This window comes from Pholcus phalangioides, unplaced genomic scaffold (genome assembly GCF_987345545.1).
Source record: "Pholcus phalangioides strain wild (caught in Gottingen) unplaced genomic scaffold, Ppha-v1.0 ptg000013l_1, whole genome shotgun sequence".
Classification (NCBI taxonomy): Eukaryota; Metazoa; Arthropoda; class Arachnida; order Araneae; family Pholcidae; genus Pholcus; species Pholcus phalangioides.
Window position 1 is genome coordinate 18,823,181 of NW_028301606.1, and position 26,929 is coordinate 18,850,109.

Sequence of the window (26,929 nt, forward strand, 5' to 3'; positions counted from 1 at the left end):
TCATCCATGAATTTGGAGCACCCCGTGATGATTATGAAAATGCTACTTGCAGGCCATATGTCATATACGACTACGTGATGATAGAAGGAGGTACACCAGGGGAGAATAAATATCGCTTCTCGCCATGCAGTCTCGATAAAATACGCCCTAAGCTCAAAAAGGAATACATAAGAGGATGCATGAAACCCTTATCTTTAGAATGCGGAAATGGAATTAGAGAGGACGACTAAGAATGTGACTGCGGCCCCAATGAACATGTATGTGAGGAATTAGACAGGTGCTGTACGCCGAAAGGTGGCAACAAGGTAGAATGCACCTACCGTTGTAGTAAAGATTATACTTGCAGAGACAAGTCGGATCTGTGCTGCACGAATTGCACAATATCAGCCGTAAGAAAGGATTGCTCTAGAGAACTTTTGGATGTATTGTAGGAAGATGTGATGGTGTTTTGAAACATTGCTGGAACAAGACCAACGAGAAAGACGGAACAAATTGCTCAGATAGTGGTGGAGGAATCTATACCTGCTCATCAGGCTTCGGCAACAGCAGCTATTGCCGAGATCACGGACTCGATACATGCATTTGCAAAATCGAATGGAGATGCAGAGTCTGTTGTTTGAAAAATGGGAAATGCATATCAAGCCATATATTTGGATTTGCTCATTACGATGTCACACCAAAATTATCTTATGGTACAATATGTAGTCATAAAGTGCAGTGTAATGGCTATGGTGGTTGTACTTCACCCACAGGAGAAGATCCAAGTGAAGCTGTAGTTTGGCCGTACATTCTTTTTGTGCTCATACTGATAGTCATCACTGCATCTGGTACATATTATTACTATATTATCAAAAAGAAGAAACCTTTGCCACAAATATGTCCCTGCAAAATCAGGCAGAAATCTTCTGCTCGTCGAACAATACATAAGACACGAAGACACCACACTGATCATCTTCATCCGAACCATAATATTGGATCGCATCGCCAACAGCACAAATGATATTATCTTGATTAGAAACCGCAGAAAACGTGAAGAGGATATGTATAAAATCTATATTGAAGATAATTTTTAGAGAACATATAGATATATAACTAATCCATGGAAAATAGCGGTCAAGGATTGTGAGAACACATACAGTTACAGTTTTAAAAGATTTGATCTAATTTTCTGATATTTTCAAGATACTGCGAGATTTTCGTTACTTTATGTACTTTCACTTTTTCGTCACTTTTGTGTGTCCGCCAGGCTTTTCAATAAAAATATCATTTTTTTGAATATTAATGAGGGATTATGCACTAATAATATTAGTGCACAATTACTTACTAATATAATAAAGATATAATTATTGCAAAAAATGCTGGAAATAATTTTCTCATTGTAACATAAATATTGAAAGACAAAATGTTTTATCTTGGTTTCTGCTAATGGGTACTGGGAAAAACTCAGTACCCATTTCATAGCATTCAAAAATATATTTAGTAACTTGACGTCCTACGTTATTTAATTTAAAATGCGTTCGTTTCCGTTGATAGTTGGTGCGAAGCACCGAACATTTGAGGTCTCATCTTTTTCATTTCGGTTTCTCTACTCCTGTAGAGACATTAATCAGTCAATAGCGAGAGATGGCGGCTTTTATATATATTTTACCGGCAGAATTTGAAATCCGGGATTCTATAGAATTCTGTATATAGCCTCGTAGTTTTAAAAACTTTAAGAGGTGATAGTACACACCAATCCCGAACTAGTTTGAAATAGAAATTATCAACTTTTTCCTAAGAAACAGGAGCATCTTCCAACAAAAGTCATCATCATAAACGAAATGCTTCAGAAAAAATAGTAAGCGTTCGTTGTTTTTCCGAAAAGTAAAGAAATCCCTAACAAAAGGGAAATCAGTACGATTTAAGTTCATCCCATTCAAAGGGGAAAAAAAACTTGCACTTGGCCAAAAATTCTTTCCGTTTCAGCAGGTTTTCTATCTAAAAATAGAATAAATATGCCTTCAATTCCGCGTTAGGCAATTTCCGCCTTAAAGAGGTTTCCCATAATGGATAAAGCATTTCATTATCCACTGGTCTATTACATTGTCCCGTTCAGGGCAGGTTTCCGTCTTAGACAGGTTTCACTGTATTAACAAATTTTTACTTTACCTTTTCACAAGAAACATTTTATTTAAACAATTTTTTAATTCAGACTGCATGATTCGCGCAGAACTTGGTCATTTTTTCCGATGAAAGTTTACTCTCGGGCGTACTTATTGGATTGGATTCAGATTTTTATGGCGTAAAGACCACTTTGGTCAAACTGCATCAAAATAAATTGCCTATTAAAAATAATTGTGCTTGTCACGTCAGGAAAGGAGGCGTATTTATAAGGAGACAGTCACCCGAGGTCCCCTTTTTACAGAGAAGGACTTCAAGATGTGTCGCCGTCCTAGACACTACTAATTTTGCCAGCCCGTTGCTCTTATATATGTGTGTGTGTGTGTCAGGGACGCCGGAACATATCTGCTGGTGTAGTTAAAGCAATACCAATCATTTGAATGGTATTACTCAGCAATACCAATCATACCAATCACCATTTGAACATAGCTCGAATATTGCATTGAAAGCGGTTTTTTTTTTAATTAAAATTTTTGAAGACATATCTTTGGGATTCTTTTCTTGTGAGGAGTTGCATAACTGTAGCTCTTTTTGTTTGCAAGTCATTTCAGCTCCAAGGGACTTTCCCATACACCCAGTATATCCATTAAGTATGAAAATAAAATGAGCATCATAGAATCTGAATACCACAACGGTAGTCACAGCAATATCTTTAAGACAGTACATTTCATCGCTGATTTCAGACGGATCTCAACCCTTTGAATGGCATTGGCAAGATATCTCGCCTCCTTATTTTAGCATTGGCAAGCCCAAATATTTTTTAAAGTTAATCCCTCACTCAGTAGAATACTTGTCCCTATACCAATGGTTTGCAAACTTTTGTCAACCATGATTCCCTTGCCAAATTCATGATTCTTCAGCGGCAGTTAATGATAGATTAATAGATATTTTCCCGTATAAACAAACTTCAAACCATAAATAGGTGCACAAATCGACATCTCAAGTCGCCGCGACACCCCACACAAAGTTTGGCGATGCCCCTAAAAACAACGACGCACACTTTGAAAAAGATGCTCTATATCCATTACTTTTTCATTACTTTATATATTCATTTACTGTTGAAAATCATAAGGGAGCTTACTGCTATTATGCCGTGTAAAGGGTTGAAAGGCATCAATGAATAGTCTCATCGATGTAGTTAAAAAGTACAAAAAAAGTCGCTGAGAAAATAAAACTTGTAAAATAAAACAAAAAATAATAATAAATGCGATAATGACAGCTTTGCTATCTGAAGTTTATACCGCAAAAAAAAAAAAAAAATCAGACTACAGAATCATTTATTCCAGTGCTATTGCCAAAATTTAAATTCAAAGTTAAACATAAGTATAAATAAACAAATGCGGACACAGAAACATGTATTAAAAAAACAAAAACATCCGCACATAAAAAATCCGCCCATCCAAACTGTTGTTTTCCATATCATTCTTGAGCGCATGCCTCAAAATACCTTATGGGAAAATTCCATTGTTATAATTTCTTGCAACAGAATCTTGAAGGAAATTGTTTGTACAATGCTTTATATATACGGGGTGATTATAAAAAAACTATCCCGACAAATGGGCCCCTAACTATCATACTATTCACAGAAACTGAATGAAATTTTGCCATAAGGTATTTTGAGGCATGCGCTCAAGAATGATATGGAAAACAACAGTGTCACTCCAACAGTTACGGTTACAGTGAGAAAATTTCGAAAATATCAAATGGCAACACCAAGTTTTTTGTATTGGAATGCGATCTCCATACTGAAAAACACTAAATAGCGTTGGAATGGCACCTGTAGCACGAATTCAACTGTCCGCAAGATTCTGCGCTCTGTTCTAAACATGTTTCCGTATCGATTCCAGCGTGTCCAGATGTTGAAAGCGGGAGACTATCAATTACGGCTGGATTTTGCGAATCAATTCCTTATCCGGTACGATGAACATAGCAGCTGGCGTTTACGCATTCTGTGGACAGATGAGGCGCATTTCTCGTTAACTGGTAACGTGAATTCGAAAAATTGTGTGCACTGGACAGACAATAATCCACATGATGTGCTTGCACGTCCATTACACGAGGAAAAAGTGACTGTGTGGTGTGGTATAACGAGTACGTTCATCCTCGGCCCTTACTTTTTTGAAGAGGTTACTGCCGGTGATCTGCAAACATGTACAGTAACGAGTGCTCGCTATCTGGACATGTTAACTCGTTACGCGATTCCCGCATTGCAACGGCAAAATGCTCTATCTGAAGTTGTGTGGATGCAAGATGGTGCTCCTCCACATGTAGGGTCTTCAGTCAAACGTGTCTTAACTCAACAGTTTTGTGACAGAGTTATCTCCCGTCATTTCCCGTTTCCGTGGCCACCAAGGTCTCCTGATCTCACACCAATGGATTTCTGGCTGTGGGGATATCTGAAATCCAAAGTGTATCAGTTTCGTCCGCAAACTGCATCTGATTTGAAAGATGCCATCAGAACTGCGATTCAAGAGATTCCTATTGCCATGGTACGTGCTGCAGTGCTATCCACCATCTGCCGCGTGCAAAGTGTCATCGTGTGTGAAGGAGGTCATGTGGAAAATTTGTGAAACACAATAAAATGCTTTATTTTATGCTGCTTCTCTGTCCTTATTGGTTGTCCTCACTTTTAGCCTATCTACCGCCGGTGATTTTCATGCTACAGTTGCCGTTCGAACGCTATTTAGGGTTTCTCACAATGGAGATCACATTCCAATACAAAAAACTTGGTGTTGCCATTTGATATTTTCGAAATTTTCTTACTGTAACTGTAACTGTTAGAGTGACACTGTTGTTTTCCATATCATTCTTGAGCGTATGCCTCAAAATACCTTATGATAAAATTTCATTCAGTTTCTGTGAAGGGTATGATAGTTAGGGGCCCATATGTCGGGATAGTTTTTTTATAATCACCCCGTATATGATAGCCATATTTGTGTGTGTGTTATGGGCATTAATATACGTCAAGTAAATAAATGAACGTATTTTGAGGATTAATCCGACCAATATAGAGCGATGTCTTTTTATCCCAAGAAATAACTACTATAGATGTAAAAAGACATAATTCAATTAATAATAAATAAATAATCTTTGAACTAACTTCAAACGAAAAATAATACCAGGGATGCATGTGTGTTGAATTTTTTTCTAATGTAAGAAAAACACTTTTATTACGAATCATAAATACTTTTCCCGAGAAGAAACAAATGGAGAGAAAATTAAGAACTCATTTCGAAAAAGTTCCGTTTTCAAATACAACACGTCGAATATTGACTATCCTATAAAATATTCCGAGATTCAGTGTTTTGTGGATTCGAATTAACTGCAATGTCAGGCGTTTCGTGATGGGAACTTTGCGTGTAGCTAATGATGTATTCCAAGCCGATTCTTCGGATGAGCTGGAGTTTTATGACGTTTTCCTTGAATTCTTGACGTATGTATAGCCTGACGAGCGGAGGATTTCTGTGCAGTTTTGCAAGACCATACTCGAGGAAGATGGTTACTCTTTCTTCTAACGCAATAGTAGTATGCACCAGCCACAATAGCAGTCAAGAGGATAAGCGCTGTAAGAACATACGGCCAAACCTTTGCATCACTTGGATATTCACCAGTAGGTGATGTGCACCACCCGTAACCATTGCACTGATGTTTAGGGCCACATATTGTTCCGTAAGGCAATTTTGCCCTAACGCCATGCGGAACAAGACCCAGTGTCTCGCTTGAAATGCACTTTCCCTCTTTCAAACAACAAACTCTGCATCTCCATTCGTGTTTGCACATGCAGTCATCGAGACTCTTGTCTCGGCAATAGCTGCTATTGCACGAACCTGAAGAGCAGGTATGAACACCGTCGCTCATACCTATACAAGTTGTCCCATCTCTAGAAAAAGCTTTTTTCTAGCAGTCTTTGGAATTACCATCGCATATTCCCACGAGGCAACCACCGTTTTCAGAAGCGCATGGTGTCCCATTTGCAGCAACTGTACAGTTTGCGCAGCAGGAGTCCGTTTCGTCGCTGCATGTGTACCCTTTACTGCGACGGTAGGTGCATTCTTTGTCTTCACCCAGACCACCTTTCGGTGTGCAGCACTTGTCCGTTTTTCCACACACATGCTCATCGGGACCGCAGTCACATTCTTCGTCACCTTCCCTCACTCCATTTCCACATTCTGGAGATGAGGGTCTCATGCACTCCCTCACGTAGTCCAGTTTTAGCGTAGCCCGTATACTCGTAGCATCGATACTGCACGGAGAAAGTTGTTCGCTATTTTCACCTATCGAACTGTAAGGGAACATCACGTAATTGTATATTCCGTATGGTACGCATGTAGAATTTTCGTCTGTATCATGGGGTGCCCCAAATGAATGGCCAAACTCATGAATGAACGCTCCATCTAAGCGCGCTATGCCAGTTCTTACAACTCCGAAATTCCAATTATCTCTAGAGCAGACAGTTCCTTCATTTGCTATCCCATTGGCATTAACGGTCGTTCCTGTTACACCATATACTAAACAAGAATAATTACTACGTTTTTCGTTAATCTTTTGGAATTCTTCGTAATATTTATAAATGTCTTTTATGGGTCCAGGAAACGGATAGTCTGGTCCGTCTTTATTTTTATAAATCGTAATCTTCCAAGGCAATACTCGGACGACATCTGCTCCTAAATCTGTATTGCGGAACGCCTGGTCGACAACCTTCAGCTTTAGATACAAAAATTGAAGAGTATCGCTTTTGTACGATTCATAAAGTTCTACGTCACCTAGTACTTCGACTCTACATACCAGGGAATTATTAGAACTGGGAACTTGTTGTTCAGCAATTGGGAAATCTTCAAGTACACTGAGTTTGTGATTAAAGTTTGAGCGGTTGTTGTACGAATCGTTCTTGTTTCTGGAATTTTGATCAGTCGCCATATATTTCTCTTTGGCCGTGGATTGCTGATTCGTTGCACAAATCGGAGTTGTCTTGTCCTTGATATCGACATCTGTGTACACCACAGTCTTCGATATCATGTTGATGTCGTTGAAGTACCTCAACGCCTGAACACAATAATAAGTGACATTTTTTATTTTCACATTTCCTTCGAAACCACCGCTTTCAGTCAAGTATCCTAACACTGACGTTGTTGCGTTCTCGAACTCGTAAATCTTGCCTTGAAATGGTCCGACGTATTTCTCTCCATCTCCATGTATTTCCAGCGACGTCCTTTTCAGCAGCACATCTGGAGTTTTACAGGCTGATACTGCAATGGTGTGTCCAAAGTAGTCGAAATCTATGTGCAAGATGCGATTGGGCGTGCCGAATGATTCAATTTCATCTTCATTCTCCTCAAAGGATATGCGTAAATTGGTGATTTTGTACTGGATTAAAACTTTCTCTAGTTCGGGTGAAGCAACTATGAATCTGTACATATTTATTGCGAATAAGAAGACCCCATTTTTCCTGGTTATACGACCCTTTGAATCGAAATCGAATACAATGCTAATTTTAATTCCTATGATATAGCCTTGGACACCTCCTTGACCACAAACAATACAATCGCTGCTTTAAAACAATGGGTCAAGTACCTGGTACTGTTACAAATCGATGCTATTGCAGCATCCTGTAAGTTCTTTATGATTACTTACCCATAGATGCATGAAATATTTTTTCCCCATTAGCGCACCGACGACCTATGATAAAATATCATTGTATCTCTGAATTCGAACGATTGGAATTTTTTAAAGCTGTGTACAGGAAAGTGTGTACGCTGAAAAATTATATTTAATTTTTTTAACACTCAAATCTCGTAGGACGTCTTGAGACTGTCGATCAACAACACAGTTTGAAACTTGCCATTCACGTCCAAGGTGTAGAATTTGCCACTACGCGGGAGAACCTTAAAAAGTCCGTTGTATGGCTCCTGAAGTGGTCGTCGAACTCCATCCAGTAGGACGAAGACGTGGGTAGATGTCGGCAAGCAGAAGTCTTGACGAAATAAATTCTGTTGAAATCATATCTATTGAAATGAATTTTTTCAGAGATTTGTAGCAGCTCTTTACTTTTCCTTCCTTCAATTTCAGCAATAATTAGTAAATTCGTCGTAAACTGCAGTTTTTGGCTACAATTATGTTTCGTAGTTTTCTGGTTGAAATATGTTTACTCGTAGAACGAAGGTCTAATTTTCTATTTTAAATCATAAGGGTATTACTATGCTTATATCAATTAGAACAATTCAGTAATTTTTTTGGTCCGTTAGAGTTAAATTACCAAATCTCCCTTATTACCACCTCTACAATTTTAGGTTAAAAACGCTATTCTCTCTCTCTCTCTGTGTAGAAACGACTTCTATCGTAGTGAAAAGAACTCAAAGTGAAAGAATTTGGTAATTCAAAACTCATTCAGAAAAAGATTTGTAGGATGGGAAAAAATATATGTCATGGCTGAATTCTTTCGTATTCAAATATAGTCACTATTGTTGTTGCTTTTTTTTAATGAAAAAGCTTGCTTTTATTTCTTTCTTCCTTTTTGGTAAAAAATTATTGAAAACGAGTTGCAAACGTACTTCGATATGCATTGCATAACATAATTCAACCTCCATGGTCCCGTGCAGGTGTGGATCTATGGGGGGGGGGGGGGGCGTGATCATCCCGATCGCAAAATATAATTGAAATGCCAAAGAAAATTAAGGACTAAACGTCAAACCTGACAAATAGAACGAAACAAAGATATGGGATCTAATAAATGCGAAATGAATATTTGTAACATTTCCATTATTATCATAATATTATTTTATATAATGAAAACGCTGTGTAAACTACGCGCAATTACAATTTCAAATAAGTATCGTTAAAAAACGGGATAAATGGATAAAAAAAATATCCGAACATCGAAAAGTATAAGAATGTCCCGTAATACAGGAACAAAAGTGATCCCTCAAATTGTTTCAGACATTTTAATGGTCCTTGTTTTCAGAAAGCATGAAAAACACTGCATTACCAATATTTACCAATTTCTTTTCTCTCTTTTTTTCTTTTGGCGTTTCAGAAAGAGCATCTTTTAGTGCCATTTTCTTACAATATACGCCTACACAAGTGCAATACTTATTTATCTAGATAGAGTTTATTCCCTGTTGGTGTCATTCTTTGAGAGCTGCTGGAATATTTTACGTGTTCTCAGAGATTTATAAAATCACACCAAATTGAGGTAATCCGAAATAAAATTCGAGGCAAAACTATTCAATTATGCTTGGCATACTTTGATCTGTTAATAGATGACATTAAAATCACGGCGAACACTGCATAGTTTTTCCTAAATTATATACCACTGTGCGGAGAAAAATTTTTCTGGCGCAATAAAATTATATACGACGTCCCACGGGTTGAAGACCCCTACTGCTAGGTAATTCGTATTGGTTGAAAATGTCATCGCAATCCATCTCGATCGAGCTTCAAACTAAGAATGATGGTCTCTCCTTGTGACACGAAATTTTATAGATTGTGCTTTTATCAGTAAGATCAAACATCCGTGAAAACGATCCCTTTCTGGATGTGTTCCGATCGTAGACGATCGTGAGAAAGAGAGAGAGAACGGATCCCCGCATTAACCATAGAACCATCATCCGGTGAATAATTAAAAATTGTTTACGTTAGCGATAATACGATAGACTTGTTGTCGTATTACCGACATCAAGTCTAGTTCGGGAGGTGTGAAATGAACTCAGAATGTCTAGTTCACGAGGTTTGGAATCTCTAGTATGATGCCCCATCGAAATAACGAATGATGGCACATGGAAGACGTTTATATCAGATAAATTAATCTGTGTAATTGTCTTATATTCCTCTTATCACCGTTATAAACAAATAATCGCATTGCTTATCGTAAAACCTCCAGAACGGAAACATCTTAAATTCGTTAATCATTGTTGTTGATGAAATCAGGGCGCAAGTATTATTGATGCCTGTCACTGCATGTGAGTTAAATAAAAAATGAAAAAAGGGATTGGTAAAACCCGTCTGTTTTAAAAAACAACAAAATAAAAAAATCGTTCACTCTGTATAATGGTCTAATTAAACATCGAGTTCAACAACCAAGGAAATCGAATCGTAATTTGGGAGGTGTGAAATAATGATAACGTCACGATAACATATCTGTCTCAAATTAAAAAACGTTCAGTGTCACCCTCCAATTTTTTTAGTATTATATTAAAAGCCCTCTCTGTGATTGGATAAAACCATCACTCGATAACAAAACGAGATGACAACATCTAGTGAAAGGTGGAAAACATGTCTTGAATTCGTTAAGTATTGTTGATGAGTTCAGAATACGAGTATTATTGTTTAAAACCCTATGATGGAACAAAACGAAAACAAAACGAGATGACAACATGATACATCTAGTGTAGTAGATATCGCTGCATGTAAATCAAATAAAAACGAGACAGAATAATCATGAAACCGACATCCGGAAGGTAATTAAAGGATTGATAACGTTAGAGGTAAAACGAAAGGTCCGTGGAGGTGTCTACATCGAGAGGTGTGAGTGATGATTTCACAATAACATTAACGGCGTGGAGAAGCCGTGTCAATCAGATCAAGTAATTTGTGTTTCTGAAATAAAAAAAATAAAAACCGTTCAGTGTCGCCCTCTTTTTTCGATTTAAAGAATTATATCTGATCATGGGAAATAGCGGGGCATCTGTTTTTTCAGATTACAAGATTAAGAGAAAATTCGGGCGTGAAGCACTTCCGGCGTGGAGAGCTGCCCATACTACTATAGTCTCTCTATCTTTGCCTCATACAGATCATTTTGCAATTCAGCCATTTCCTCATCTTTCTTCTCCACCTGTTTCTTCAAGAGAGTCTCTGAATTCTTTCGCTTTGTCCCTTTTCTCTTACCAGTTCGTTTTTGAGTCCCGCTACTTCACACTTTCTCAACTTTCTCATTTATTCATTCTCTATATTCCTGTCCTATCTGGACCTTGCGTTGTTTTTCTTAAAACTGTTTTTGAAGGTTTCCCTCCAGATCAGTTCTTTGTAGCTGAATGGTAGCCGGTGACTTGTTTCATGAGGTGGCTACGTACTTAATGCAACTCTCTCACTTCTTTGTACTGCTTATCGTGAGCTTTACCTATCCTCCTAAGTTCTGCCAGCATTTCGTCCGTTTTTGCCTTCATATCATCTTTTTTGTATTCTAGATAAGTTGCCCACGGCCACGATGTCTTCTTCTATCTTCTTGAGTTTGCTCATTGCTCTCAACTGAGGTTATAGCTCCACTACTGATACTGCTACCAGCCTCTGACATTCTAGTTTCAGAATTCCATTCCTAGTAATCAGAATTTCCATTTAATTGTATAGTTGAAGACCTTCATCAAAAGGATGACACAAATGCAGAAAAGTTAATAATATTACAAACTAGACGTCACGTAAATACTGAGTTTTTGGAATGAGATTTTGCGCAATTTCTATAAAGGAATGCGTGAGGATTAGCTTGAACTTTTTCAACAGCATCATAGGGTCCTTTGACAAACTGATTCTTCGGAGTGCCCCCCCCCCTCTATCACCTAAAAATTTCCTACCAATTTCCAATTTGCATACTAACTATCGTAAATTGTAAACAGATCTAATTGTCACGAGCTCCTCAGTTTATGTCCGGGTGCGACTAACGCATTAACGCTAAGACTAAGTTCTACAGAATAAAGACATAAACTTGAAAATGCGCAAATCTTTGCGAGTTATTAGTGATAGTGATAGGAACCGAGAGACACCCAGGCTCTGTCACACTCCGTGATATAAGCACATTGTCCCTGGGGACTCGGGTGCCTCCGGGAAAACCTAATTCCTAAATCCTAAAACCCTTTTATTGATCTTGACAAAGATATATTACATACATGGGAGGTGCCATTACGCACCTCGCCAGTAAACAAGTATAAAATTTGTGATCGAAAAATGGTGATTCATGTAAATAAAGCACAATTAGAAATCACAGGTTATAATTCACAAAATCATCGTAATAATTGCCATAATCGAGAATATAGTTATTGATAAAATGTGATCTCCTTCTCTTCAGGGATTTTCATTGAATCAGTAACTATCACATGATTGAAAGCTGTCAGTCTGATGCTGGGTTGATCTAATCGCTGCACCGTGTAGTTTGATTTGGTCCAAAGACATTCGTCAGTAATTGCTGCCTGTATCCAGCTTTTCGATAAGCCAGCGTGGATCAAACTATTCTCGACAACTCAGGCTCCTGTTTTGGTCCTCACACTGTTTTGGTCACTTACATGCTTGCACACAGTTTTAGTCACCAACATGCTTGCACACCCCTTTTTATCATTCACATGGTCGAGACACTAACATGCTTGCACAAACTTTGCGTCATTCTTTTGGCCATTCACATGGTTACACACGCTTTCTGCGTTACTCCTTGTCATTCACATACTTGCACACGCTTTACGTCACTCTTTTGGTCGTTCACATGCTTGCACATGCTCTAGGTCACACTTTCAGTCATTCACATTCTCTTGAACGCGTTGTAGGTCACTCTTTTGGTCATTCTCATACTTGCGCATGCGCTAACTCACTCTTTTCTTCATTCACATGCTTGAAAACTCTATAGGTTACTAAATTACTGACCTAGTCTCTCGCTCTCTAAAAAGGTCCGGATTCATGGTTATAAAATTTTGCCGCCATTCTCGCGTTATGTACTAATATTCTTAGCCATTCCTAAAATTTGCCACCTCTCTGAACTTGCCACCCAGGGCTATATCCCGTTAATCCCCCCCCCCCCACCCTGTACATACGCTAGTGCCTTTGAGTAATATCAGCCCTGCTAAGATTCAGTGGTTGCTTTTAAAGCCGTTTTGTGAAATCCTAACAAGCAGTCGATGTGAGATAATATCTTTATATCTTCCAAAAAGAGTTTGAGAAAAAAAAGTCTAAAAATCTGACGTCGGTCTTTTTTGGGAAATATATGAAAGAAAAATTCCAGAAACTTCCCACAAGAAAAAATAAATAAATAAATAAAATAAAATAAAAATCCAACAGATTTATATGTTATATTAAAGACTTTGGAAGTTGAAAAAAAGGGAAAGGAGACTTTCAATGTGTTCGTACTTAAAAATATTCAAATCATTCTGCCCTAGATTAGTTACTTTTGAAATAGATTAGTTACATTTGTTCCCGGGGAAGGGGTGTACCAAAACCCTTCAAGTGCTTAGGGCCTTTAAAAAGTTTAATCCGGCCCTGATTGTGGTGCTTTTCAAATATGGGATATGATAGTCTCAAAATCAAGGGCTAACAAGTATTTTAACGCATTTTTTCTTGGTTATTTATATTTATGTACTGAATGAATTGGTAACATGTCCGACATCAGAACAATTGTGCATCACGTACGATGATTCAGATCAAGAATAATTTGCAGAATTCTTTCATTCATGCGGTTTTGATTAAGCTAGGAACATTTCACAATTTATGCGTTCCCCTCTCGAGAAACTTCAAACTTCTTATATTGATACCAACACAGTACATTCCTCAAGATCCGTATAAACGCTTTTGAATTCAACAACGTACAACGTCAAGCTCCTTCAAAAATATTAAGCCTTTGAATGAAAAAAAAATAGATCCTGTGCAAAAAAAGAATATACCAAGATAGAGCATCTCTTCTTTCGGTTTTTTTTAAATTTATGTTCGCATAAAATACCTGGCTCATTTCCAGAATATTTTTTCAATTATATTAGTGCACAATCTCTCCTTAATATGTAAAAATCAATCATTTTTTATTGATCAGCCAGAAAGACACAAGGGAGTAATAAAGAATTCATATCTCGCAGTTACTTGAAAATATCAGAAAATTCGATCGTATCTTTGAAAATTATGATAAGTACGTGTTTTCTCGCAATGCTTACGAATTAATTTTCAATGTTTCCGTTTACACTTATCTGTTCTCTGAAAATAGTATTATTTATTATAGATTATATGCGTATAATCTTCACTTTCTGTGGGCAATGAGATCAAAACAATGTCATTTGTGTTGATGATGTGGTGACCGGCGATCCCGTTTCGGGTGAGAACGATCCGCGGGACGTCTTCCTGTGGTATACAATGCATCACGAGAAGAAGATTGTTGTATGATTGTGCAGGGCCACATTCGTGGCAAACGTTTTTTCTTTTTAATAATGTAATAATAGTATGCACCAGATACAGTGATGGTAATCAGGATCAGCACAGATAGAATGTACGGCCAAATCACAGCTTCACTTGGATATTCACCTGTTGGTGAACTACAATACCCAGCTCCATTACACTGGAGTTTAGGTCCACATATTGTACCATAATATAATGTTGGTCGAACACCACTTGGAGTGAATCCCAATATCTCACTCGATATGCATTTTCCATCTTTCAAGCAACAAACTCTGCATCGCCATTCGTATTTACATATGCATGTATCGAGTCCATGATCTCTACAATAGCTGCTGTTACATGAACCTGAAGAACAGGTATGGATTCCCCCGCCACTATCTGAGCAATTTGTTCCATCTTTCTCATGGATCTTGTTCCAGCAGTCTTTCGAAACACCGTCGCATTTCCCTACAATACATCCAAAATTTTCTCTAGAGCAGTTCTTCCCCTGTGCTGATATTGTGCAATTCGTGCAGCACAGATCGGACTTGTCGCTGCATTCATAACCTTTACTACGGCGGTATGTGCATTCTTTATCTCCATCCTTGTTGCCACCTTTCGGTGTGCAGCACCTGTCTAATTCCTCGCACACATGTTCATCGGGGCCACAGTCGCATTCTTCATCACCTTCTCTTATACCATTTCCACATTCCGCAGGCAAAGGCTTCATACATTCTCTTACGTAATCCTCATTGAGCATTGGACGCATGTTATCGATACTGCACGGCGAGAAGCGGTATTTATTTAATCCAGGTGCGCCTCCTGGTGCCATTACGTAGTCATTCCGATATGGCCTGCAAGTTGCATTCTCCTCTGGGTCATGATCTGATCCAAAGGAATGACCAAATTCATGGACGAAAACCATCTTCATTCTTACATCGGGATTAGTTCTGATGATACCGAATTTTTCACCACGTTTCGAGCAAATTCCTCCTTCAACTGCTGTTCCCTGAGAACCTGATAAAATGTGTCCAGTCACTGCGTATGTCAGACAAGAGTTATATGTATGACGAGTATTACCATAAATAACTCTGAAGTCGTGTAAATATGTATCCGTGTCACTGAGATGTGTACTAAACGGATAGCCCGGTTCGTTCTTGCTCTTGTAAATCTTGAGTTTCCAAGGTAATATTCGGACGACGTCATTTCCAAAATCTGTATTGCGGAATGCCTTGTCGACTTCGTGCAACATCAGATACATGTATTGGAGAGCATTTTCCTTCTTCTGTTCGTAAAATGCTGCATCGCCGATCATCTCAACTGTACACACCAGATTATTACGAGAATCTGAGATTTCTTTTCTTGTCATCTTTAAATCTTCAGATATTCTAATGATATCCTCAGTATCTGTGAGGCTTGAATTTGAAACTTTAATGCTTTTGAATTCATGATCATGCAACTCGTATTTTTCTTCGGTCATGGAATGTCGTGTACTCCAACTATTGAGAGCTCCCGTGAAATTGATATCAACATCTCTATAAACAATTGTCTTTGACCGCATGTCATTGAAATACGTGGAAGCCTGTATCAAATTGTATGTGACATTTTGCATTTCGACAATTCCCTCGAAATTACCGCTGTCCGTTAGGTATCCCGAAACAGAATATTTGCCGTTTTCAACTCCATAAATTTTACCTCTGAACGGTCCGACGTGATTTGTTCCATTCCCGTGTATTTCAACCGTGGTCTTCTTCATCAGCGAATCTGGATATTTATCTGCCGATACTTCAACTCTGTGTCCAAAATAGTCAAAACCTATTCGTATGTTGCCTGGCGCATCCATTATTGCTGGTCCTTCTTCATTTTCATCAAAAGATAAGCGTAATTTCGTAATTTGGTACTGGGAAAAAAATTCCACCAGTTGAGATGAAACCGTTGAGAATCCACAAAGCATCAACATGAACGTCGATTTCCTGAAGATTTTTGAAATCTCCATTTCTTTTCTTCGTCAATTACTGAATGTTATGAAACGTCAGTTCACTATAAACATATTATAGATACTTTTTCAGTCTTCACTTTAAAGAATGGATTGCGCAACTGTTATCGATGACAAACTATCATGGGATCAGTATTGTTTGATATTCCCTGTTGAATATATGTTAGGGTCAAGTTAGTACGTTAGGGCTCAGAACACACATTCTGGCATGAGCCGATTCGTTAGAAATTCCGTAGAGGAATGTGTAATAGGTGCATGTTCGGTCAAGTAGTAGTAGAGTTGGTTTGCTTGATATTTATTTGATTAAATTTGGTGACTAATTACCAGTTTATGGATCAACCTACCCTGGACTAGAGCAGAGCCGTCCTTGGGGTGTGCGACACGCGCGGCCACACCGTTCACCGCACTAACGGTAAATTATCGGAGGCTTTCACCAATTCTTAAATTGTTTATTTCATTAACTCTGAGTTTATATTAATTCTGGAATTATTTCTTTCGTTAATTCTCAATTTACATCAGTTCTGGAATTATTTCTTTCATTAATTCTCAATTTACATCAGTTCTGGAATTATTTCTTTCATTAATTCTCAATTTACATCAGTTCTGGAATTATTTCTTTCATTAATTCTCAATTTACATCAGTTCTGGAATTATTTCTTTCATTAATTCTCAATATACATCAGTTCTGGAATTATTTTTTTCATTAATTCTCAATTTACATCAGTTCTGGAATTATTTCTTTCATTAATTCGTAATTTACATCAGTTCTGGAATTTATTTCTTTCATTAATTCTCAATTTACATCAGTTCTGGAATTATTTCTTTCATTAATTCTCAATTTACATCAGTTCTGGAATTATTTCTTTCATTAATTCTCAATTTACATCACTTCTGGAATTATTTCTTTCAGTAATTCTGAATTTTCTGGAGTTATTTCTTTCATTAATTCCCCATTTACGTCAGTTCTGGAATTATTTCTTCCATTAATTCTGTATTTTCTTTAATTATTTCTTCCAATAATTCTGTATTTTCTGGAATTGTTGCTTTCATTAATTTTGAATTTTCTGAAATTATTTCTTTCATTAATTTTGAATTTTCTGAAATTATTTCTTTCTTTAATTCTGAATTTTCTGAAATTATTTCTTTCATTAAACAGTAGTTCGCCGGTTTTCGGGGATCCGTGAGCTTGGTATTTCTTCTTGGTAAGGCTTCTATATATAGCGTCCCTTTCCTCTTGAGAAAAGTTCTCTGAATTTTTGGTTTCTCTACGGGGGAAAACGAAATCCTATCCATGTCTTCTTCCTCTGAAGAACTTGAAGCGCCGAGATTGGCCTTTATATTCATAAATTGTGTGGTTTGCCTTATCACCATTTGTCTCATCATTTGAAGAAATATCAGCTCCATTTCTATCGAGATTCATGTTCATTTGTTTTACGCAGATGAGTTCGATTGATTCGTCCAACAGCTGACGGATGGAAGCATCGAGTTCCGAGTTTTTGTTAATTCGGATCATGCCATTGATCATGTCGTGAACCAAGTACAACTGTTGATCATTTGAACTCTTGCTTGGTGTTTGTATTGCATTATATGCTACCATTGATTCATAATCATCTCATATTCTTTCTAGTGAGACGTCATCATTGTCTTCGTAGCGAGTCAGCCAGTCCTCTGCTGATCAAATTTGTTGGCATTCATCATCGTTTAGTGGAGTTGTCAGTTGTGTCGAGTTCAGATAGTTCTCCGCATCCATATACGAGTCTCTAAGCTATCTAATATTTCAGACCAGTTTGAAATCTCTAGAATGCCGTCTGCTTGTTCCTCGTCCGAAGATGAAATCATTATCTGAAATATCAGGAATCTATTGAAAGTTTTCTTCTTTTTTGTTACCCGAGGCTTGTGCTTCTTTTGATGCTGTAACTCAATGGAGTCGTTGATCTTTTTGTTTCCAAACCAATATTGTCCGTCTGTAGACTTCGTTGGGGTTGACGACACTTTGTCCGTTGCAGGGGGAGTCTTTTCGATCCTCGTACTCTCGGCCATGATAAACCAAAAACGGGATGTATAGTCTTGACTAACATCAGGTGCCAACATGCTCTATAGTATTAATTACACTATTGGACAAGAAAACGGGAAATACGACACAGTTGGTCCACAAAAGTTATTTTGATCATAGCATATGATCGCGTATTAAATAATTGTAATCGATATAGAACATCTTAATCATTAGGCTGCAATGTTCACATTATCCACCAGGGACTCCTGGTAGAACAATGCACTTTGAAAAATTGTGTAAAAAGTTGAATTAATCCCAGAAGCACAGATCTTGCGGCGAAGCAATGCAACCAGAAAAGAGATTAAACAGAAAAAAAATTGCATTGTTTTTCAAAATGGGTAATGGGAAAATCAAAAGCACCCCCCCCCCCCAAGATGAAGAATATGTTTCTTTTCTTTATATTTTCAAAATGTTGGCATAAACAAACTGTCTATTTCCAGCATGTTTTGCACTTACATTAGCGCACAATATCTCATTAATGTATATGTATGGATTATTTTTATTGACCAGCATGGAAAAAACTAGGAACGCAAAAGAAGTGCATTTCTTGCAGTTTCTCGAAAATAGTATAAAATTCGATCGCATCTTTAAAACTATAAGTGTACGAGAACTGACAGTGCTGGTGAAATAATTTTCAAGGTGTCGTTATACCTATCTTTTCTCTGAAAATTGTACTCTTCATTATAGCTTATATACGTAACTTTAGTTTCTGTACGCTATCTGATCAAAATATTGTCATTTGTGCTGATGACGATGTGTTCCACAATTCTGTTTTGGGTGAGAATGATACGTGTGGTGTCTTCCTGTGGTATACAATCTCTGTCGAGCAGATGATTGCTGCATGATTTTGCAGGGCCATATTCGGGGCAAACGTTTTTTCTTTATGATAATGCAATAGTAGTATGCACTAGAAACAAGAGTTCCCATCAGTATCAGCACAATAAGAATGTACAGCCAAACTACAGCTTCACTTGGATATTCACCTGTGGGTGAAGTACAAAACCCAGCGCCATAGCACTGGAGTTTATGCCCACATATTGTACCATAAGGTAATAATGGTATGACTCCACGTTGAACAGATCCTAGTGTTCCGCTTGGTATGCATTCTAAATCTTTCAAACAACAAACTCTGCATTTCCATTTGTCTTTACATATGCATGAATCGAGTCCGTGATCTCGGCAATAGCTGCTGTTACAGGAGCCTGAAGAACAAGTATGGATGCCTCCGCCACCATCAGTACAATTTGTTCCGTCTCTTTCGTGGGTCTTGTTCCTGCAGTCTTTCGAAACACCGTCGCATGTCCCTACGATGCATTCAAAATTTTGGGGTTGATATTGTGCAATTCGTGCAACACAGATCCGAGTTATCACTGCATTGGTAACCCTTACTACGGCGGTAGGTACATTCTTTATCTCCATCTTTGTTGCCACCTTCCGGCGTACAGCATCCGTCCAAACTCTCGCATACATGTTCATTGGGGCCGCAATCACATTCTTCGTCACCCTCTCTTATTCCATTTCCACATTCTGGAGATAAGGTTTTCGTGCATTCTCTAACGTAATCCTGTTCGAGGTAGTAGCGTATGTTATCGATACTGCACGGCGAGAAGCGATATTTATTTATCCCAGGTGTGACGCCTCCTGTTACCATTACGAAGTCATTAGTATAAGGCTTGCAAGTAGCATTCTCCTCTGGATCATGGGGTGCTCCAAAACAATGACCAAATTCATGGATGAAAATTTGCTTCATTACTACATTTGGATTGGTTCTTACGATACCGAATTTATCCGTAGTCGAGCAAATGCCTCCGCCTATTGCAGTTCCCTGAGAACCTGATAACTTGTATCCAGTAACTGCGAATGTCAAACAAGAGTTATAAGCATGCTCAGTATTACCATAAATAACTCTGAAGTCGTGTAAATATGTATCCGTGTCACTGAGATGTGTACTAAACGGATATCCCGGTTCGCTCTTGCTCTTGTAAATCTTGAATTTCCAAGGCATCATTCGGACTATGTCTTTTCCGAAATCGGTAGTGCGAAATGCGTTGTCGACTTCGTGTAACATCAAATACATGAACTAAAGAGCATCTTGCTGCTTCTGTTCGTAATATCCTGCATCGGCGATCATCTCAATTCTGCATTCCAGAACATTATGAGAACCAGAGACTTGTTTTCTTGTCATCGGTAAATCTTCAAATGTTCTGATGATGTCCTCTGTGTTCGGGAGTCTCGAGTTTGAAACTTTAAATACACTGGAGTTGTAGTTTTCTTCGGCCATGAAATGTCGTGTACTCCACTTATTGAGAGTTCCAATAGTTTTGATATCATCATCCCTATAAACAATCGTCTTTAGCTGCATGTCATTGAAATACGTAGAAGCCTGTATCAAATTATATGTGACATTCCGCATTTCAACCAAGCCTTCGAAACTGCCACTGTCCGTTAGGTATCCGGAAACAGAGTATTTGTCGTTTTCAAGTCCATAAATTTTTTCCTCTGAACGGTCCGACGTGCTTTGTGCCATTCCCGTGTATTTCAACTGTGGTTCCCTTCATCCACGAATCTGGATATTTATTGGCCGATGCCTCAACGTTGTGTCCAAAATAGTCGAAACCTATTCGTATGTTGTCCGGCGTATCCAATATTGCTGATGCTTCTTCATTATCATTAAAAGGTATGCGTAAATCAGTAATTTGGTATTGGAATAAGAATTCCCCCAACTGAGATGAAACCGTTGACATTCCACAAAGCATCAACATCAACGTCGATTTCTTAAAGATTTTTCCAATACACATTTTTTTCTGCCTATTACTCTGAATATTGCGAAATATTAGTTCGCTATGAACATATTGTGGATGTTTTTAACTACGCAGAGAATTTCGCTCCAAAGAATGGACAGCGTAACTGTTTATTCACGACAATATACTTTTCATAGAATCACTATTGTTTCAATTGCGAAATCCCGACAGTAATACGGTATTTCGCTGAAATTCGTCAGTAGTTGAAATTCGTATTTGTATATTAATTTTGTCCCCAGTATCACACACGTGGTATGACAATTTTGTTTATGTGTGGTGTGTTTTTTCATAAGTAACGTAAATTCCGCCTTAATTTAATTAAATTACGCGGAATTTTACGTGAAATTTCCAGAATCTCATTAGTTGAAATTTGGAAAGTGTGAATATGGAGCAGAGGTTCTTCAACACGGATCCGCAGTTTTTGGAAATCAGTGAACTTGACAAAAAAGTTAACTTAAAATGTTTTACAATGCGTTTTGAATATGCTTTTACGTAAATCTCGCTGTCACGAGTGAGTTGCTTATTCCATTTATTCAGAGTGCTTATAACCCCAGGCTGATACATCCGCCATGTTTGACAGTAAGTGTGGCGTCATTATTACCAATATAGCCAATCGTTGTTACCTATCATTCTTTCTTCGTCATCGATTAGACGTCACTTTGACCGGCAAACCAGTTTTTTATTGAAAGATGGAGGACGATGAGTCCTCTCTAATGGGCCCCTCACAAGCCGACCCAAAAACTTGAAATGTTGATGAATATTTATGTGGAAAAAAATTAAAATATCAAAATAAAATATCTTTATATTCTATACTTATTTTATTCAATTTCTGTGAATATAAAATATTTCTGAAATTTGGGAACAAAATTTTTCTGAAATTCCTTGTGAGACGCACTCCCCCCCCCTCTATTGGTCGATATCTGCTTACAAATACAAATACAAATACAACGCCACAACAGGCAAACTGCCCAACGAGGTGGCTGACTTAAGAACATCATGGATCCCCGAGCCATTTTTTGGAGGCCCTACCTACTACTGCTACACCACACATGCACCCCGTCCACACCTCCGCCCCGCGGAACCCCCAACGAATCGGTACATGCGGGAATGTGCGTGTACGTGTAGTGAAACCTGACGTGAAGTTTTTTGTTTCTCTGTAATGCTTGTTATGTGTAGTGCTGCCATCTGCCACCAGTTTTTCTAACTATGAGTGAAGTGTTATGATTGAATGATTTATCGTTGTAGGACTGTTGCTCTCTGTGGCGAGACTTTTTAACGGGGAGATCGGCTCGCATTTGCGCTTTGAAGTTGGGAACCACAGAAAACCAACTTCAGCCGACCACACGCACCCTGGTAAAGGATACAAAAACTATGTGTTCATAGCGAGCTGTCAAAGCTGGATGCATCTGCTATGAGGTCAATGAAGATTTTCCAGAAAAGAAAAAGTTCCTGTTTCTTTCGTCCCAGAGGAATAAATATAGGAGAAAAATATAGACACAACACAATTAAATGTAAATTTACAAAAATATAAGGGAAATTCAGAATTGAAGAAAATTATAAATATTGATGAAAGAAAAAAGCTCGTAAACCAATTAAAATCAGGCTTTGGTGAAAGAAATTGCCTTAGAAATAATGAAAATTCAAAATCCATAAATTGAAAATGCTAAAAAATAATTGCATAATTGACACATAATTACTGCACCCACATTAAAATTCAGATTAAATGAAGGAAAAAAATTCTAGAACTATTTAAAATTCTGAATAAATAAAAGAAATTATTCCAGAATTGATGAAAATTCAGAATTCATTGAAGAACCGATTTCTTAATTGATTGACATTCAGTTTCTATGAAAGAAATAACTCAAGAGTTATTACTTCTAGATCAAAATGCAGAATATAAGAGTTGACGAAAATTCGGAATTTCAGAATTGATAAAAGTTCAGAATATGAGAATGTATAACGTTTGAGAATGAAGTAAAGCCCCTCTTTTGCGGACACCGACGGGATAAAAAAAAATTCGTCCGTAAAAGAAGGCTAACCGTTTATCAGCGGTTTCAAATGTATACTTTCATTATATAAGGGTAAATTATTATTTTACCGTAAAAAAGGGGCTGATTGCATTTGAGGGATGTCTGTTAAGAGGTGGTTTTAGTGTATCAGAATTTCAGAATGGTTGAAATTTGAGAATATTAAAATGGATCCAATTCCGAAATGAATGAAAATTCAGAATTCCCGAACGAATTGGAATTCAGAGCAACATTTTCATTAGACGTTCAGACTGAGACATATTTACCATTCACTTTGATTACAAAAACTTTGTCAGTCCATTGCCCTAAAGGAGCGGTTCTCAACCTTTTTGATTGACGGAGCCGTTTTCAGTACATAATTTTTATATCGGAGCTGCATTTTTCGTTTTAGCTTACGGGCCTGCTGGATGATGTGGGAGCCATTAGTTTACCACATATCATGCTTTAGACTGAGCAAAAAATAATTTTTCAGTTGGTAAGCAGAGAAAATATAGGTCTTGATAACCATGCTAATGCCATCTCTAACGGATAGCCTCAGCGCAAAGCTCGTGACGTCACTGAAGAAGTCGATTTCACCTATTCCAGGCCATTTTCTGATTGGTCGCCCCATAACTTCAATTTCTGAACCTCAACTTATCGATATCAATGGCAATAGACTCACTCAGCTGATGGCAGAGAGTAAAATAAAAATTCTCCTCAAATTTAAAAACGGGATTGTCTCAATAATCTACAAGAACTGAAAAGTGGATTCGTAAAAGACAATGTAAAAATCGGTTCACTGTTCCTATTAACCCTTAGACTGCCCATGGGATCCATTGGGCCCAAATCAAGTATTTGATCTCTATTTGCGAGTAAACTGCACGTTTCCAGAAGCAAAGCTTAACTGACTTTTTTCTTTTTCTCCGTTGTTTTCTTTTTCTGAAGGACATTGTTTTTTTCAGTTTCTTTCAATTAAGCCTAACTCATTGTAACTTGCAACTTCCAGTTCCGATGGGGATTTTATGGAAAAAATAATGAAAGGCCAGATTTTTCACCAGAGGTAAAACAATTTTTCGTCTTCCTGTCCTTCAAAGCCTTATTTCCTACTCTTGAATAGCAAAAATTTCGGTGGTGCCATTTAGGCAAACCGAATAATGAAGTGAACAAGGCTAGATTTGGTGCTTGTTCAAAGCAGTCTTTTTTTCATAATAGTTGCGAGTAAGAATGGAACTTTGTTCTGTTTTGGAAATAATGACATGTGGTAGTCTTCCCATGAAAATAATCCGACAAATTTCAACAATACTGGAACGGTGGACGAGCAGTTGGTTACATTTATAGAAATGAGGTTGTCTTTTTAGGTAGTACGTAGCCGGTATGGCCAGGGAAATATGGTATGGAATTCTGGGTTTACTTGCAATAGCACAACAAGCTATGTGTGCAACGCACAGACATGCACTGGAAAGCGATCACAACAAGGCGAAAACCAATGAAGGAGAACGAGTGGTTCTTGAACTCACAGAGCATGCATATAGGTGCAGATCAAATATAGGTTGCTGGTAGAAATATTATCACCTTAACTTCTTCACCAGCCTATTTCTAGCTCCTAAATTGAGGCAATGGCAACTCATGTTGGAACCATCTGAAAAAATAAGCCGGACTTCCTTTTTTTTTGTAAAATTAGATTAATGCAAAAGGACAGTAAACAGCAGTCATTTTGAATTCCAGATACAGTCAGTGGCAGTCAAAGAAAAATAAAATGGTGACTTCTCAGCACGATGCACAGTCAACCCGAGGTGGTAATTCAACACCGGAGGAAATTCCACATGTAATTTTGCATCAAACCAAAATAAAATCAGGTGTGGATACCATTGATCAAATTACTCGATGCTGTAGTACAAATGGAAAGGTAAAAAGATGACCAATGTTACTTTTTTTTACAACATAATCGATGTGAGTGCAGTGAGAGGAGAGGATAGTTGTTGCCTTAACAATGAGAGAAGGAGCACGGACCTTCCGTTGCTCTTGAGTGGTACCGTCTTGAAAGCGTACAAATGCCATAAAAGTTTTCTGAAGTGTTGTTGGCGTATTCGAAGATTCTGTTTCGGGTGAAAATGATCCGCATGCTGTCTTCTTGTGTTACGCAATGTCTGACGAGCAGAAGATTATCGCACGATTTTGCAGAGCCGTGCTTGTGGCAAACTTTCTTTTTAATAATGTGATAATGGTATGCACCCAAAGCTGCATTAAGAGTTCTTTCAAGAGATCTTTCAAGCGGCTTTGGCTTGGGGTTACCAAGGTTTCTGGATAGTGATAATATAATTAAATTGCACGCCACCAGATAGCCTGTTTATTTCCACGTGACTTTCATGTGCACAGGAAATCTGAAAAATATCTAAAATTTCACCGAGAGCTTACGAAAATTGACTCGTGTGGTAAATTACTCCAGCAGAAATGATGATTTTGATTGATTGAAAGTTATAATTTGAAATTGATTAAGAATTGAACCAAAATTAAGGAATAAAACAATCGAATATTAATGATAGGAAAGAGTTCCAAAGTAAATGACAATTCAGAATAAAGAAAGACAGAATTATTAAAATAAGTGAAATATTTCTGTAATTTCCCCCCTCTCTCCCCCGTTTGCATAGGGAAGGGCCATGGGCCGGACATAGCAATCTTGATAGTGGCGTCAAAGACGGAGTTGTAGTGTGAATACTCACTTCTAACCATGTAAAAGAAAGTTGTTTGGCCGCTGTGGTGGTCGAGTGGTTATAGTGACGGACTCGCGATGCGAGGATCCGGGTTCGAACCCCACAGTGGTGGTCGGCTGAAGTTAGTTTTCTGTGGTTCCCAACTTCAAGGCGCAAATGCGAGCTGATCTCCGAGCCGGCTATATTATCCGAGCCGAAATATTATTCTTCACGAAAACTATTCGTATTTTTTCCTGATTAAGTCCACTTTTCACAGTTTCATAAGAGAATGCCGTCTTCACGCATGGGCTCACCCGCTCACAGGCCAGGGGCTTCAAGTGCAGATGAAAATGAGACCTGGTGAAAATTAGAAAAAAAAAGTTTTTATATGAAAAAAATAAATAAAAATAATGTGAGCATTTGAACTGGAAGGCGCACATTTGTAATTAGGTAGGAGGCCTCAGGAAATCATCAAAGCATTTTACCACTTTCTGAATAACTCAGACTTTGTACGAAATTTATACACAGACATACCCTATTTACTCGTGTGTAATTGGACTTACTTACTTTACGATCAAGGATCGTAATATTACGTTCAAACGCCAGTGGAATAAATTCAAAGAAGTTCTCTGTTTTCTTTTCCCTCTTCTCATCATCGCGAAGCTTTGTTGCAATCCTACATAGCTTTCTTTCCTCTTCGTTTTTTCTATACTCTGACAGTGATTTTTTCCCCACACATGATATATCTTTCTACTATATACATGTAACACGGAAAGAGAAAAGGTAGGGTGAAAGTGCAAAGAGAAATCTACTTTGTACTCACTCTTTTAGTCACTGTCTATTATACTGTTTTACCTTTTTTTGTTTCTTGCTTTTCTTTTCCACTTTTTTTCTCGTTTCCTTCGTTTTTCTATCGTGCGGTTAGGTTAGGAAAAGGTTACCATATTTATTGCAGATTCGTCAAATAGAGATGATCTGAATTTCTTGTCAATCGCTTGTGAGCGAAGGGTTTAGTTCCTTGTATAATTCGTGCGCCAATAAATTTCTAACACAAAACTCAAGAAGATCATCCACAGGCCTAAAAAATATTCCGATGCCACTGAATAGTTGGATTGATT

The 26,929-nt window shown here is 37.9% G+C and overlaps 2 protein-coding genes across 2 annotated transcripts; both read right to left on the reverse strand.

The window, feature by feature from the left end:
- Positions 1-6,057: 6,057 nt before the first annotated feature.
- LOC149078722 (disintegrin and metalloproteinase domain-containing protein 10-like) lies at positions 6,058-7,575 on the reverse strand. Its single transcript, XM_089240448.1, has one exon. It carries the CDS (start codon positions 7,573-7,575, stop codon positions 6,058-6,060), a length of 1,518 nt encoding a protein of 505 aa, XP_089096574.1.
- Positions 7,576-14,164: 6,589 nt separating this feature from the next.
- Positions 14,165-16,108, reverse strand: LOC149078723 (disintegrin and metalloproteinase domain-containing protein 10 homolog). The gene has a single exon (XM_089240449.1). It carries the CDS (start codon positions 16,106-16,108, stop codon positions 14,165-14,167), a length of 1,944 nt encoding a protein of 647 aa, XP_089096575.1.
- Positions 16,109-26,929: the final 10,821 nt, after the last annotated feature.

Bases quoted from the DNA above. Each gene is read 5' to 3' on its own strand.
- LOC149078722 (XM_089240448.1), bottom strand. From the start codon at position 7,575: ATGTACAGATTCATAGTTGCTTCACCCGAACTAGAGAAAGTTTTAATC.
- LOC149078723 (XM_089240449.1), bottom strand. From the start codon at position 16,108: ATGGATGCGCCAGGCAACATACGAATAGGTTTTGACTATTTTGGACAC.